At 48.0% G+C, this 14670-nt stretch overlaps 1 protein-coding gene across 1 annotated transcript in view; it reads left to right on the top strand.

Annotated features, from left to right (window-relative positions):
- Nucleotides 1-14670, top strand: part of LOC147671294 (beta-1,4-galactosyltransferase 2-like) — a 914400-nt gene that overhangs the window by 518852 nt on the left and 380878 nt on the right. The window contains exon 3 of the mRNA XM_086948094.1: nt 2915-3150. Within this exon, the coding sequence (XP_086804220.1) occupies nt 2915-3150 (236 nt within the window). The remainder of the gene's footprint in view (nt 1-2914; nt 3151-14670) is intronic.

Below are 14670 nucleotides of genomic sequence, written 5' to 3' on the forward strand. Positions count from 1 at the left end.
GAACATCCCTGGACTCCTAGTGATACATTTTAAAATCTCTACCTTTCATAAGATCTAGACCATGCCCTATGAGAAGCGTCATTATTTAGTAGCTTCATGCTGTCAGCACCAATAATTTCTTTAACAGCTTTTGTGCATAGATGGGTTTTGGAATCAGACTAATTTTTAAAGTCCCAAACAAGCAGTATCCGGGGAATGGTCAAGAGTAGCTTAGTAAGCAGAAGGAAGGGGATGCTGCAAACTGGCAGGGCAGAGCTTTAGATGCTCCTCCCGGACCCAGGTAGGCGATCAAGGGGTTTCCGTGAAAGTGACTCTGCTTGACTTGTAACTAAGGCCATAGTGGAGACTTTTCATTGGGTGTGGTTTTGCATGTAATGGTTAAATAGCAACTTTAGCCCTGGTATTGTCAAGGGGCACATAATAGGAGGAGACATCTCTATTGTTTTCAAGGATATTTACTCGTGTACAACACTTCAGGAGGCACTACCTCACTCTGAAGGCCTATTACATACTATACAAATCAATTCCACATACTCTATTACTGGAGCTCTCACCATCTGCCAGGATCCATAAATTATTTTCCTAATAAGATCGGACCCTTTTTAGCCCCCATTCTATCTGCCTCCTACTTTCTTATGCCGGGTGAACTCAACCTTTACCACAAATACTTTGATAACCACGATATGATAAAAAATTTAGATGCGCTCTCTATCTTAGGGCTAGAACAACACATCATGTACCCAACTCATGATGGGGGACACTCATATGATACTATTTTCACCAGGTTGTGATTCCCTCCTAGTTATTAAACCATTAGTTCTACGTTGGAAAGACCTTGTATACATACATTCAGACTACCCTACTGACTTCCTAAAATGATTTGCCTTATAATTAGATCAGAGGTGCTGAGTCATACCTGGTCCAAACTTAATTCAGAATATTTCAGTAAGACACTTGCATTATTACATACACCTGGAAAAGATCAGGAAATTAACATAACCATGAAAATATGTATTCCTTGAGTAATGTCTGCCCTCAATAAAACTGCATCATTATAGGATGTTAACCCCTTCAGTGCTGGCCACGTTCAGCGGACGTCGCGTGCACTACCTCTGTAGTGCTGCGCACGTCCGCTGAACGTTCCGGCCCCGTCCGCGCAATAGAACGTTCCACACCAGCGCGGAACGTTCAGCGTAGCGGAGGGGTTAAATTCAACCTAAAAATCATGGTGCCCCTTGGTTAAAAAATGCTCCTAGAGAATATAAAAACACTTTTAAAGTATTAGAAAGAGACTAAGAAAAACGTACAATCTGGTGTTAATAATCTAACACTGGGCGCACCTAATGACTAAGCCTGGGAAAAGAACAACGCTCCGCAAACTGATTTGTAAACTATGCATTCTATTAAAACCACGGAATTCAGGCAAATACTCTGTTTCTCCATGTAGCGGAGTCAGCTATTAAACTGCACCCACAAATGCTTAGATAAAGCAACTTTAAATACTTAAAAGCATATAACCAATTCACAAAAGTGAACTTTGGAAATGAAAAATATCTGGCAATGAGAGAGGTGATGATTTTGGGGTCCCCCCTAACCTAGGGGGAGTGCCAAGCAGATGCCTTGAACACAAAGAGCATATCATGCTGAACTATCTAGTGGTGGTTCCATCCTCTTAGAACCCCCTAAGCAAAGTTATGGGCAAAAATACAATCCCAACCAAAGGCCCTGCATTATGGGACAAGATTAGCAGTGGGTAGTGAACATTATAGTATCCAATTTCAAAATAATTCTACAAAGAGTTGCCGTTCAACTAGTCGTTACTTGATGTCCCTCACGAGTCAAATACAAAAGCATTGACATTATTACATCAAGCTGCAGGTCAATGCTTTTGCATTTCACTCATGAGGGTCACCTAGTAACTACTAGTGGAACTGCAGCTTCATGAAAGGGTTCCAATGCTTTTGCATTTGACTCGTGAGGGACACCTAGTAACGACTAGTTGAACTGCAGCTCTTATACGTTTTCCTAGTCTCTTTCTAGTCCTTTACAAGGCACAGGGTCCCAGTTTGGGTCCCCCAATATCCCTTTCCGACAGCCTGTATATTGCTGTGTTCCTGCCATGAACAGGCTGTCGGAAAGGGATATCAAAATCCCGACTGTGGTGTCTGGTTTGGTTGAACCCTATTCCCCGTGCCTTTGTAAAACGGGTCACTCTCCAAATTGTCGATGATTGCATGGTCTTGATCCACTGAGATAGTTCTCTATCTTTTTCCAAACAAATTAACACAGTAGCATGTCAGTGTTTAACCATTTTGAGATCCCTTAAAAAAATCTCTTGCCTCCTTCCCATCTTGTCCCAGTGCACCATTGTTCAGGCACTCGTAACCTCGTTTATAGACTAAGGTATCCCCCTTTACTCTGATTTCCCAAAATATATCATAAACAGACTTCAGATCTTACAAAATGGCGCAGCCAGACTTTTTTAGGGTTTCCTAATATGAACTCAGTCAAGCAAGATTTTGATTTGCTTCATTAGCCCAGTGCACAAAAAATAGTGTTCAATGTCTTGTGTATCACTTATAAAGTCAACCATTATAACATTCCAGTATATCTGGCTCATAAGCTGCCAAAGCAGAGATTTCTGTTCAATAAATCAATATGTTTTCACCATTCCTAAAATCAGGCGGAGCAGATGGCGGGTGGATATTTCTCCAATTTACAATCCAAGGCCTACATGGGGGCAGGGTCGTTTGTGCCAGGACATCGATTGTCAGCTGTTCCCTTTTCAAAGTGGACATAACAATATTAATAATAATGAGAGGATTAAAAAAAGTTATGTATGACACTGCTTATTTAGAAATGTTTCTTTGGTTTCATACTCACTCGTTCGTTTTTTGTCTCCTCCCTACTGCAGTTGGCCGCCTTCTCATAGAGTTCACTACTCCAATGACCATGGAGAGGGTTCAGCGAGAGAATCCAGATGTGCGAGACGGTGGCAAGTACACACCCTCAGACTGCAAAACAAAGCGGAAGGTTGCAATAATCCTACCCTTCCGACACCGGGACCACCACTTGAAGTACTGGCTGCACTACTTGCACCCGATCCTCCGCCGGCAGAAGGTTGACTATGGCATCTACATCATAAACCAGGTGAGCCTTCATGATGGAAGGAGAGCTGGAAACGTTATCGCTAAGTATCCTATGTCTGTTAGACCTCAGATGTCTTCTGTTACATTCCTGATGCAGACTATCTGGACCTTTGTTAAAAAAGAGAGCTCTCAGCCCTAGTAGTGCACTTTCCATGAAAAAATATCACACTCATAATGTAGAATCTAAAAAGAAAAGAAAATAGAGACATTGGAAAATGCTGCGTACTTGATAATGAAATGCATGTGACAAACTAGGGCCCTATAGTGTATAGGAAAACTAGGATTTACTTTAATCACAGCAAATTCTCTGATAAATGGTGATCCAAATAATTAAAAAGCAGAGGAAGGAATAATTAATTTATTACAGAATGGTATTCTTAATAATGAGATAATTGTTAAGCATTCTGTTTACCCCTATAGAGGTGCACTACTCCTGTCCACCATGTTCTGCTCGCTGAGGCGTTTGCTATCCATCTTACAATATGATTGAATCCCCTTCTTTCTACCCAATGGTTCCTACTTGTTCACTTGTCACTTTCTCCCACTTTCATTATCTTCGCTCTGGGATCCGCCAAGCAGGTTTGAGAAATGCTTTGGTGCCTACTCCCAGAGGTAGTTTTGGTCTTGAAGCTCTAAGTGCAAGAGCACACTTGCTCCCTGACTACAGTGCTTTCTTTATAGCTTCTTCTCCTGCAGTTGATTGCGATTCTTGGGTCTGAGGTGTTGTACCTTTGCTCTGCTTCACCACATTATTCAGGTCTTTCTAATACATTATTGAATATCTGACTTGCTCTACAGTTGCATTACCTGTGTTTAGGTCTTTGACTTAAACATCTGGCTTGGGGGGTTGTGAGATGTCATTTCATCCAGTGGGCTGTAGTAAGCGAAAGGACTGGATTTTCCATGATAGGCACTAAGCGATATGGAAAGTGTAGCAAAGGGGTATTTAAAGGGTATTTTTGGCGAAAACAAACTAAGTTTAAAACGTACCAAACGTATTAGATTCACACTGCATGCTCATTCGGCGAGATGAGGATGAAGGTGTAAACATTGTTTTTTCTTCTCTTTAGTGAACAAAGTATATTGATCATGTTCTCTTTGTGGCTAATGTACACAAATGCATTTTTTTACAGCTTGGGCTTACGATGTACAGCTTTCCAGTCAGCTTCTGTAAAGACAGAAAACTAGTGCCGTTTTAAGAACATTTTTTTAAAGAATTTGTGATCGTGATTGAATAGTTATTCTTTTTGTTCACGCAAAATGAAATTGGAGAAAACGGCTGCAAGTCCATAGTGCGGCCACAAATGTCTGTGAACCTTTGGTGGGTTGCCCTGCAGCTTCCTGATCTTCATATGGATTGAAGATGGCACTACCTCACACAGGAAGGCGCGCTGCAAAGTGTGTCTCCTCTGAGCGAGGTACCATTTTAGGAATGTGGCAGCAGTAACATAAGGTTATTTCCAGACTAAAGGTAGATGGATGTCAACAGCTCAGAAGGTAGAAGAAATGAGCCCTGATCACAAACTGAGAAGAATATTTCACTGAAGCGAAGAACTGATCTCTTAAGACTTGTGCAGTGTAGCCAAATCTGTAATAATATAGCCAGTGTTAATGACTGGGCCAAAGTTATAGAGGGATCCGGGATAATGGCTGACATGGCGCTCTTGCCAGAGGTTTCATGGATGGATGGTGTTGTCCAGTCTTCAGAGATGCCCCCTGAACCCCTGTATCGGGTTTCTGACCTGCTTTTTTTGATGGCGTTCCTGTGAGTTGTTTTTGAATCGCATGCTTGCATTGTGTGCCACCATGTCTGATACAGCATGATTCTTTACTCCATAGATCAGAATCCCTAGCTCATGTGAGATTGGTCTCGTATGCACTTGCGGATATTCCGGAATCCCATTCTGTGCTGTCTGGGCCGCCAACATCCATACGGGTGAATGATTATTCAAGTTCTGGTTTCGAACAGGGTCCTACCACATACATTACTTGTGAACTGGACAGCGTATTAATTTAACTAATTACTAAATTATTAATGCTTTTATCTCGCATGCAAGCTTTCTTCGGCTGGTGACTAATATGATGTGGTATCTTTGTACCATGGCTGCTTATCTCAGTCTTGTTAGGGAAATTGATTTATACATTGATCCATTTGCTCGTTCTTGGACTATTAAGTATAGAACATATTGATTTTTCTCCCGGGTGTCATCATTGGCGATCACATCTGCGTTGTCTCTGTTGTGGGGGTTGTAGCATCCTGCCAGCCAGATACTCGCCAATAAACAAGCCACACATAGAGAGTAGTTGATGCACGTCTTTATTCCGCTACGTGTAAGTCAGAACTCAACATTCTAAGCCTGCCTTCAACTCATCTCTCCAACGCTTATGTCACAGGCCTACAGTGTACAGTGGAAACCAAAAGAGTTCCAGCATTCTTTTCTTTACAAGACACTGCAGAGGTTATACTCTAAATTTGTATTTTCTGATTACGTGGGTTTTAATGCATAATAATGCAAATTATGCATCTTTAATCTATTCTATTGGCAGGCCAAACTATATCTCTAGTGATAAAGATTTGGGAGCCTAGTATGGACTAGAGGTCAAGGTACAATGAAGGCCTCTTTTTCAGGAAGAATGGTGGGGAGAATGTGGTGGCTCCAGAGCTTAAACAGCTTAGTTACCTGTGAAAGAAAGTACATTTCTGATAGAGACTTCTAATGACAGAGTCGCACCTTGTGAATTTCCCCAGGTGCCAGGCTCAATCCGGAAACCTTTCTGCAATTCCCTCTTGTGCCAACAGGCAGCATAGTGCGGCTCCATCCACTCTGGAAATGACGTCAGGGCCTCCAAAAATGGGCCTCCAAATATGCGCCACCTCTGCAGGCTGACGTGTGTTCCTTTCTTTCTGAACCTTCTGACATGGACACGAAGGTAGCAGTGCTGTCTTTTGACAGCCTTTCTCCCTCAGAAAAACTGTCTTTTTCTTCCAAACACTGCACAGTGTGCAGAATGTGAGCTCTAAAACAACGGAGATTAAGCTATGTTGTGACTGCCACCAACAGCGTTCAGTGACGGACAGCTACAATGTGTCCCTCTGGTGCTTAGGCACCTCACTTGATGCTGTTTCATGTCCTTGCTGCACAAAGGTGAATCTCGAAGCCATCAGCGGCCGCCAAGCCAAGTTAGCCATCGCTGAACTCTGTAGAAGCTGTCCATGTCAGGGTCCAGGGGCTAGATGTGCTCTTGTTTCCAAGACCAACTGCCGGAACGTTCTAAATGGAAGGAGCTCAAGTAAGTTGAAGATATCCCATAAAAAAGGATAAGAAGTTGAAGCCTGGGTCTCCATCATCCCACCACTCTCACCCTTCGAACTCGTGCAACAACATGGGTACATCCAGAACACTGTTCTGTGGCATGGACTCTAGCGGTGGTTCCTCTCCTACTCTACCTTGAGCAGAAAAAGACCATTGACTAACTATGCCAGCTTCGAGAGCCTGCGGAGAAAATCGTTGGTACCCCTCAGGATCCTGCTGGAGTGCCTTTGGGCCCCAAGGATCTCGGGTGGCTACCTGACGGGACCACATAAGCAGATGTGTCCACAATGGCACCACTCAACCTTTTCAATTATGTCCTGGTGGGCACCTGAGCAAAACCAAGATCGTGCCCCCAAGTGAATAAGCAAGTGGCAAGATTACACAGGCCTGCTCTAGGGGATCTAGATTTTCTCCTGCAGCGCCTCATTCTAGAGAACATAGTGGTATAATCTGCAGAACCCCAATACCTTCTGCATGACCCTGCCTGAATGAAAATGCAAATTATTGGAAACGTTTGTCAAATGTATGTTTTCCAGTGCCAGTTTTGCACTTAGGTCTGTCAACACCTGATGCCTCCTTGCACATGCTGGGTCTTGCCAGCTGTTCTGGGGGGTATCAGACTGTCCTTAAAGTGTCTTATTTCTGATAGCCACGATGCAATGAAGTACACACTAGTTCACGTCTGGACACTACTGGAAAGAAGAGTGTCTATCAGGCTGAAAAAAGGTCAGCCTGACAGATACTCTTCTTGTTCTGGTCAGGCAGCCAGGAGCTGTACAGGCACTAAATGAGAAGGAGCCTGGCTGCTAGAGTTGAGGTTTACCAGGCTGAGGATTTCATAGCCCTGTGGGCGTGACCTCCTCAGTCTGGCAAAAAAAGTGCCTTGAGGCCTTCCTCATCATGATGCGGGGGGTGTCACTAATTGCCTCGAACCTGGGTGCATCAGTTTTAAGCCCTGAAATTCCCAGGGCTGAGTGTCAATCAGTCACACCTTGTCACAGAGTAAGGAGGTGTCAGCAGCCTCACTGACCCTATTCCACTAAGATGAGTGAGGGACTTTTGCCTTCCCTCACTGGCTGACCTTTGGTATGGTTCCGATCCACAGGGTTTTCCTCTGATGTACAGCAATCCTTAATGGACATAGCTTTGGACGGCTCTACGTGGTTTGGAGCGAAGGCTGACTGTGCCTTGCAAAGATTTGAATAGTTCAAGGCCACCACCCACTCTCTAGGCCAAGATCAGCCTGCTCAATAGTTCCCCCAGCCACAGCGCCCCTTTTGAGGCTTTGGTAGGGGTTTCCAGTAGGAGCAACAGCAATCTGTGCCACAGCAGCAACAGGCCTTGCAGTCCTTTTGATGGTGAGGCTAGGCGCAGGCAACCAAGGGTAATGCACTACCCAAACCCACGCCCCGCAGCCACCGCACAACTACTTAGTCCTTAGCGTCACATGATCGCCCAGTGGGAAACCGGGTCACCTTATCTCACCCCAGGTGGTGGAGCATCACTTCGGACCAATGGGTGCACCTGATTGTAGAGCAAGGATATGCCCTACCCTTCATATCCTATTCTCTGGACATACGATTCACACCACAACATCTCCCTGAGGGCCACTTGTCCATACTCCATGGAGAAGTTTGGGCTCTCAGGCCAAGGGAGCAATAGAGAGGGTGTCAGTGTCAGAAATCGGGACTGCTTGCTACTCCCATTACCTCATGATGCCGAAAAAGGATGGTGGCCTCTACTCTATTCTGACCTTCATCCTCTGAACTTCTTCCTCCAGAAGGACATGTTCAAAATGCTCACCCTGGCCCAAGGTATGTCTTTCCTGAACCCAAGAGAACAGATGGCAGCACTGGATTAACAGGATGCATACTTTCACATCCCCGTCCTGCAGTCCCACAGGTGTTACAGGAGGTTTAAGGTAGGCCACACACACTTTAATTTCTCTATGATCCCCTTAGGTTTTACAAGTGCACCTTGGGTGTTCACCAAGGTGATAGTAGTGGTTGCATCGCATCTGCAAAGGTTGGGAATACCAATTTTCTATACCTCAACAATTGGCTACTAAAGGTGCTCTTACCTCAAACATTCATAGGCCACCTCCAAATGATGGCCAATTTCTGACATTGTTGAACTTTTTCATGAACGCACAGAAGTCACACCTGACCTCTTCACAACTGCTCTCTTTCATCTGAGCCTGGGTACTGTGCTCTTTTCTCTTTTGAGCCATCCTCCGGCTCAACAAGTCCAGGACATTTGGGCTTTGATCCCAAGGTTTCAGCCCCTGATTTGGGTCTCAGTGCCTGAAGCTACTAGGCATCTTGGCATCCTGCCCATGGACCACACTATGTGGCAGATGCAGGCTCTGCATTTGCTTCTGAAGTTGCACTGCGCTCAGCACCAAGGCAATTATCAGATTTCATCTAGGTTTTGGAAGAGACTGCGAAAGACTTACAGTAGTGGCTGCTCGAGCACAGTGTGACAGTTTCTAAACCCCTCTCCCTACCCCATCCAGAGCTACGGACTGTGCATCACTGCTGGGATGGTAGGCCATCTGTGAGAGGTAGCGAACAGAGTACCCTGGTGTAGTGGAAACTCGCTTCCATTTAAACGTGTTGGAGTTGTGAGCAATTTGTTTGGCACTGAAGGCGTTCCTCCCAACCATCGAAAGGGAACGGGTTCAGATTGTTATGGAAAACATGACCACTACGCTATTTTACTATTGAAGTTAACAACATTTATGTATGATATTCATACTCTGTGTTCAATTCTGTCATGCACAGTTTTGAATGGAATTACAGTTTGTACAAAATGCATGCACTGTGCGGCAGTGGGGAGGCCATGTCAACTATGTTTGTGACTTTATATTAGCAGATTCATTTTATTCTGTTTTTATAACTTTATGTATAGTGATGATTGTGCAATTGTTTAAACTATCATAACAACTTGGAGCAGGGGTGTAGCTTTTATTCATGCCTCTGATGCAGTAGTAACATGGCCTTGGCCCTGGTGGACCCACTGTCCCCCCTTTAAAGGTGTTTTTACTGTCAAAACAGAAGGTGTTGGACATTCTCTTTGCTTGCAACAGGCCCCATGGTACACTTGTTACGCCACTGATGGTGGAGCCTTCAGTTGGAGTCACATTATATCATTGGGGCAAATATGTTTAAAAGACTGGTGCCATTGATGCTATACTACATTATCAACCAAAATGACCACACTCGTGGGTTTCTCCCACAGGAGAACATGGAATAAGTGAACACGTGAAGGAAATGATAATAGGAGGTTGCAACTTACATGTTTATAAGGAATGGAGAAGAAAGCTACCTGATTTCGATCTCTATCATAAAATGTAGCCACTAGAAAGTAGTTCAAATTAAAGTGTCCTTACTTTGAAGCATATAATCAGTTCTTATTTGGAACCCAACTCCAAACCCATGCTCCTTAAATTCAGTTAATGAACCGCTGGGAGAGATGCTAGTTTGGGGCTTTGAAGATGCTCTATTGCTAAAGAGCGTAGAGGGAGAAAACAGGAAAGGAAGCATTTACCTCTTCAAATTGCCCTATTTGCCACAAAATCCATCACCTGCCGTATAATTTGAGGATTTTAACGGAACAAAATTGTTTTTAGCTCAAACGGTTCAAAAGTTTCTAAAAACGCAGCGCCACATGTTGCCGTACAGTTGAAGGCCCTTTTTCAAAGGAGGACTTGTCAACTTTCTGTAGCTTAATGCTATGTTTGGATGTTAAACTGGAACTAAAGACATGCAACTAATGCCGAGACAGTGTTAATAAGTTTAAAAATGACAGAACAGGCTCCGGCGCCCGACCTGCTAAGCATTGTATAGCATCGCCTTCAGGGTGCCAATCGGCTCTGGGACGTTCGCAGAGGCCAGCGGCATCGAGCGGAGTGGTCCGGTGTCCCCGGAGAGTCCTTGAGTGACCGTGCAGCGCCGCTGGGGGCGGTTCGTCATCCGGCCTGTTACGCACCGGCCTTGCGTGAGGGAGAAGCCGCCTTTGAGTGCAGTGGAGTCGGCGCCGGCTGGGCGTGGCATCGCGGAGGGGCGGTTCACCTCTGCCTCCTTATCGCCACCAGGGTTCCTTCACGCCATCGGGACACTGGGATGATCATGAGCACTTTGCTGTAACGGACCGGACAGCTCAGCGGACGACTGACCACGTGGAGGGTGCGCCTCGGAGCCTGGTTGCGGCTGCTCCTGGATAGAGCTGAGACTGCCTTCTGCGTCCACTGCTGAGACGGAGTGTCCTCCTCGTCCCTGCGTGCGACTTACCACTCTGGAGTGGACCCGTAGCCTGCACCGACTGCGGGTCGGAGACATTGGCCCTGCGCGGTGGACCCGGGTTTGGACTTTGGGTGGATTCAGAGGCCTATTCTGACCTACGGACTAACTGGCTGACCCGCATTGTCCGGTGGTTGTGGACTGGGTTGAGGTCTGGCGGTGTCGAGTGGCTGCTTTAGAGATCCGGCTGATAGCGGCGGAGAATCCGGGCTTGCTGGCCGGACGGCACTATCCCTACATTGCTCTTGAACTCTGGCGGGAAGCTCCTGAGCCGCCATCTTACTCAGGCGGCAGCCGCCCGTGACGCAGGTACTCCTGAGCGCCCTTCGTCCCCAGTGGGGGTGTGATAGCCTTGACTCCACGGCACGGCCGAACCTCCGTGATGTCGAATTTGCCACGCAAGGGGAGGACGGTGAAGGACGGAGCATCCAAATCATCGCAGCCGCCATCTTCCCCGGGGGCTAGTGGTTCGACTAGGCAGTCGGACGAGGAGGCGCCCGCCACCAAGGCATTCATGACGGAACTGTTTGCCTCCATCAAGGAGGATATCTCCGAGCTTCGCGCCCAGCTAGCGTCGGATCTGAGGGAGGTCCGGAGAGATGTGGACGGCATTGGTGAGCGGGTGGCCACCTTGGAAGATCATGACTTAAGTATGGCGAATGATGTGCACCAATTGCAACAAGATATTATTCGCCTTACAGAGCAGAACTTGGACCTGCAGGCACATGCGGAGGACCTGGAGAACCGCTCCAGGAGAACCAACATTCGCATTAGAGCGGTCCCTTGGGAGGGTGAGGCTGGAGACTTACGAGAGTATGTGCAGGCCCTATTCCTGCAAGTATTGGATGAGGAGGACGTACAGGAGATCAAAATGGATAGGGTGCACAGAGTCGGCCTGCCCAGGCGAGGAGGTGGCCCCCCCCCCCGGACATCCTCGTGTGTGTACATGACTTTCAGACGAAGGAGCGCATCCTCCGGAAGGCTAGAGCCATCACCTCCTTGCAATTTAGAGGCCATCGGCCGCAACTGTTTCAGGACCTAGCGGCGTCCACGCTTCAGAAGAGGAGAGACTTCCGCCCAGTGACTGCTTTTTTGAGGGAGCGTAACATCTCGTACACCTGGGGGCACCCCTTCCGTATAATATTCCGGTGGCAGAACAGGCTGGCGCAGATCCGCTCCCTGCAGGCCGCGAAGGAGCTACTGGGGCTGGAGGACGTTCCTTCCTCTCAGGCGGCGCACTCCTCACCATCGATACCACGGCGCCGATCTCCTTCATGGCATCGGGTTGGCTCTTCCCCGGACCGGGTGCGTCCGGACCACACTGCTAGCTTGCAGGAGAGGGGTTCAGCGGTGGCATTGGTGGCCTCGGCCACGCTTGCAGATACTCAGCAGAGCTCTGGAGCGGCATGATCCCTGACTTCCTTGATGGTCGGGCGCCGGAGAGTCTCTGTCCCTACGGCCCTGGGGTAATATGGTACTTTTGGAAAAGACGCCCCGGGCCATGGCCCTGGGGGCCCCCGAACTGGTGCCCCCACCCCGATTCCAGTCTGATGTGGACCTTGTGACCTGTGGCCCATTGGAACTGCTGAGTGCTTGGTTCAGGTTTCGGGCCTTGTGCTCTGTTTTCTTGTTTCTTGGTTTGTTGGATGGGGGTGGGACAGAGGGAGCTTTGGACGTTGGTACTGTAGTAGGGTCGTTGGGGTTGGGGTTGGTGGGGAGGGGAGGTGTGGTGGCGACCGTGAGTGGTGTCTGTATGCTGTTGTTGCCTCCACTGCTGTTATTTTCTGCACTTTTTCTTTTGCACTACGATGGTACCTCTCCATTTCTTGTGCTTTACGGGGGGAGGCCTCTCTGGGGAGCTGGGGAGGGGTGAGTGTGGTCCCTCATGACCAGAAGATGCTTGGGACTCTTCCTTGGCTATCTCTGAGTGGTTACCCTCGATGTGAGTGTGGTTTGGTGAGTGACAGGGCTCCGGGGTTGGAATATGGATGTCTTGGCACACAAATGGCGTGGAGTCTTAAGTCCCCATTATGCCTGTTAGTATAGGCACCTGGAACGTGAAAGGCCTCAATTCCCCGCAGAAACGGCAGAAACTCTGGAAGTATCTTTCAGACCACCACCTTGATGTGGTTGCCCTTCAGGAAACCCACCTGGCCAGGAGAGACGAACTGAGACTCCGCCATAGACACTTCCCCCTTATTTACAGGGCGTCCGCGCCCACGAAGCATAGAGGGGTGGCCCTCCTCTTTCGGGCCTCCCTCCACTTTCAACCCTTGGGGGTGAGCGGTGATAAGGAGGGTCGTTGGCTAATGGTGAAGGGGACGCTGTATGGCCGCTTGTGTACCTTTGTTGTGGTGTATGCTCCGAATGCGAGTCAAAATGGCTTTTTGCAGTGTTTGATGGACAAGATGGGGGGCTTTGTAGATGGGCACTTGATACTGTTGGGGGATTTCAACATGGTGTAGGACAGGGACTTGGATAGTTCAGGGGCGCGCAGGGCGGATACTGGTGTCTTCTCGGAGGAAACACAACGTCAAGTGGGTGAACTGGGGCTGGTGGATAGCTGGCGCTTTGTCCACACTCAGGCGAAGGACTATACTTTCTTTTCTCACGTCCATCGCTCGTACTCCCGCATAGATTACATTTTGGTTAGCCAAGCTCTCAGGGGGGATATTCGAATGGCTGATATCCTCCCGCTTTCGCTGTCGGACCATAGCTTGGTGGTACTGGGGTTGCATTGGGCCGCGGGGGGGACGGCTGGCGGAAGTGGTACTTCCCGGCTGCCCTGGTGAGGGATGAGGTGTCCTGTAAGGCACTGCGGAAGGCTATTGGAGACTTTTTTGTCCTCAACCCGCCTTCTGACACGTCGGTGTATAACACGTGGGATGCATGCAAGGCCTCCCTGCGGGGAACGTGCCTCGCCCTTAACGCGAACCTTAATAAACTTCGGCGGGAGGAGAGGGAAGCTCTGGAATCGGAGCTTGCCACCTTGGAGCAGGCGCACAAGGCGAACCCCTCCAGAGTGACCCTTCGCCCCCTAACGGCGGTGCGAGGGAAGCTAAAGGCCCATTATAACAACAGGGCGGAATTCACCCTTCTACGCCTTCGACGTGTCTCCTATTCCCAGGGCAATAAGGTTGGGCGCCACCTTGCTCGGCAACTTCTCGACAAGCGCGAGAGGGATTATATAGGGGGTATACAAGACCATACGGGCTCCATTCAACATAAAGATGTAGATAAGGCGGCCATATTTGGTCGCTTCTACGAAGATCTCTATTCGCGCGAAGCTCTCAATCCAGACGCTCAATCTGCGTTTTTGGATGGTCTGCCTTTACCGAGAGTTTCCAGGGAATGGAATGATCTGTTGTCTTCCCCCATCTCTAGGGAGGAGGTGTTGGACGCCATCAAAGCCCTGAAACTACATAAGGCCCCCGGGCCTGACGGCTATACGGCCCTGTTTTGCAAGACATTTGCGTCTGAGTTCTGCGACTACCTAGTTTCCCTCTTCAACGCGATGGCCTCTGAGGGTAGGACCTCGGACACCATGGCCGAGGCCATGGTTACTATTATCCCCAAACCGGGAAAGGACCCTACCTACTGCGCATCTTACCGTCCGATAGCGCTCCTTAACCTGGACGCTAAACTGTACTCCTCCATACTTGCGGGCAGACTGCAAGACCTGATGCCTGCTCTGATCCACCCTGATCAGTCTGGATTCATTAAAGGCAGACAAACTCATGACAATCTGCGGTGCGTCATCCATTTAATCGAAAAAGCGGAGCGGTTCCGCATACCGGCAGTGTTGGTAGGGCTTGACGCGGAAAAGGCCTTTGATCGCGTCGATTGGGGGTTCTTACACCGCACGTTGGTGGCCTTCGGGTTCTCACCCCAATTCATAAGAATGCT

This window comes from Lissotriton vulgaris, unplaced genomic scaffold, assembly GCF_964263255.1.
Source record: "Lissotriton vulgaris unplaced genomic scaffold, aLisVul1.2 SCAFFOLD_329, whole genome shotgun sequence".
Lineage (NCBI taxonomy): Eukaryota > Metazoa > Chordata > Amphibia > Caudata > Salamandridae > Lissotriton > Lissotriton vulgaris.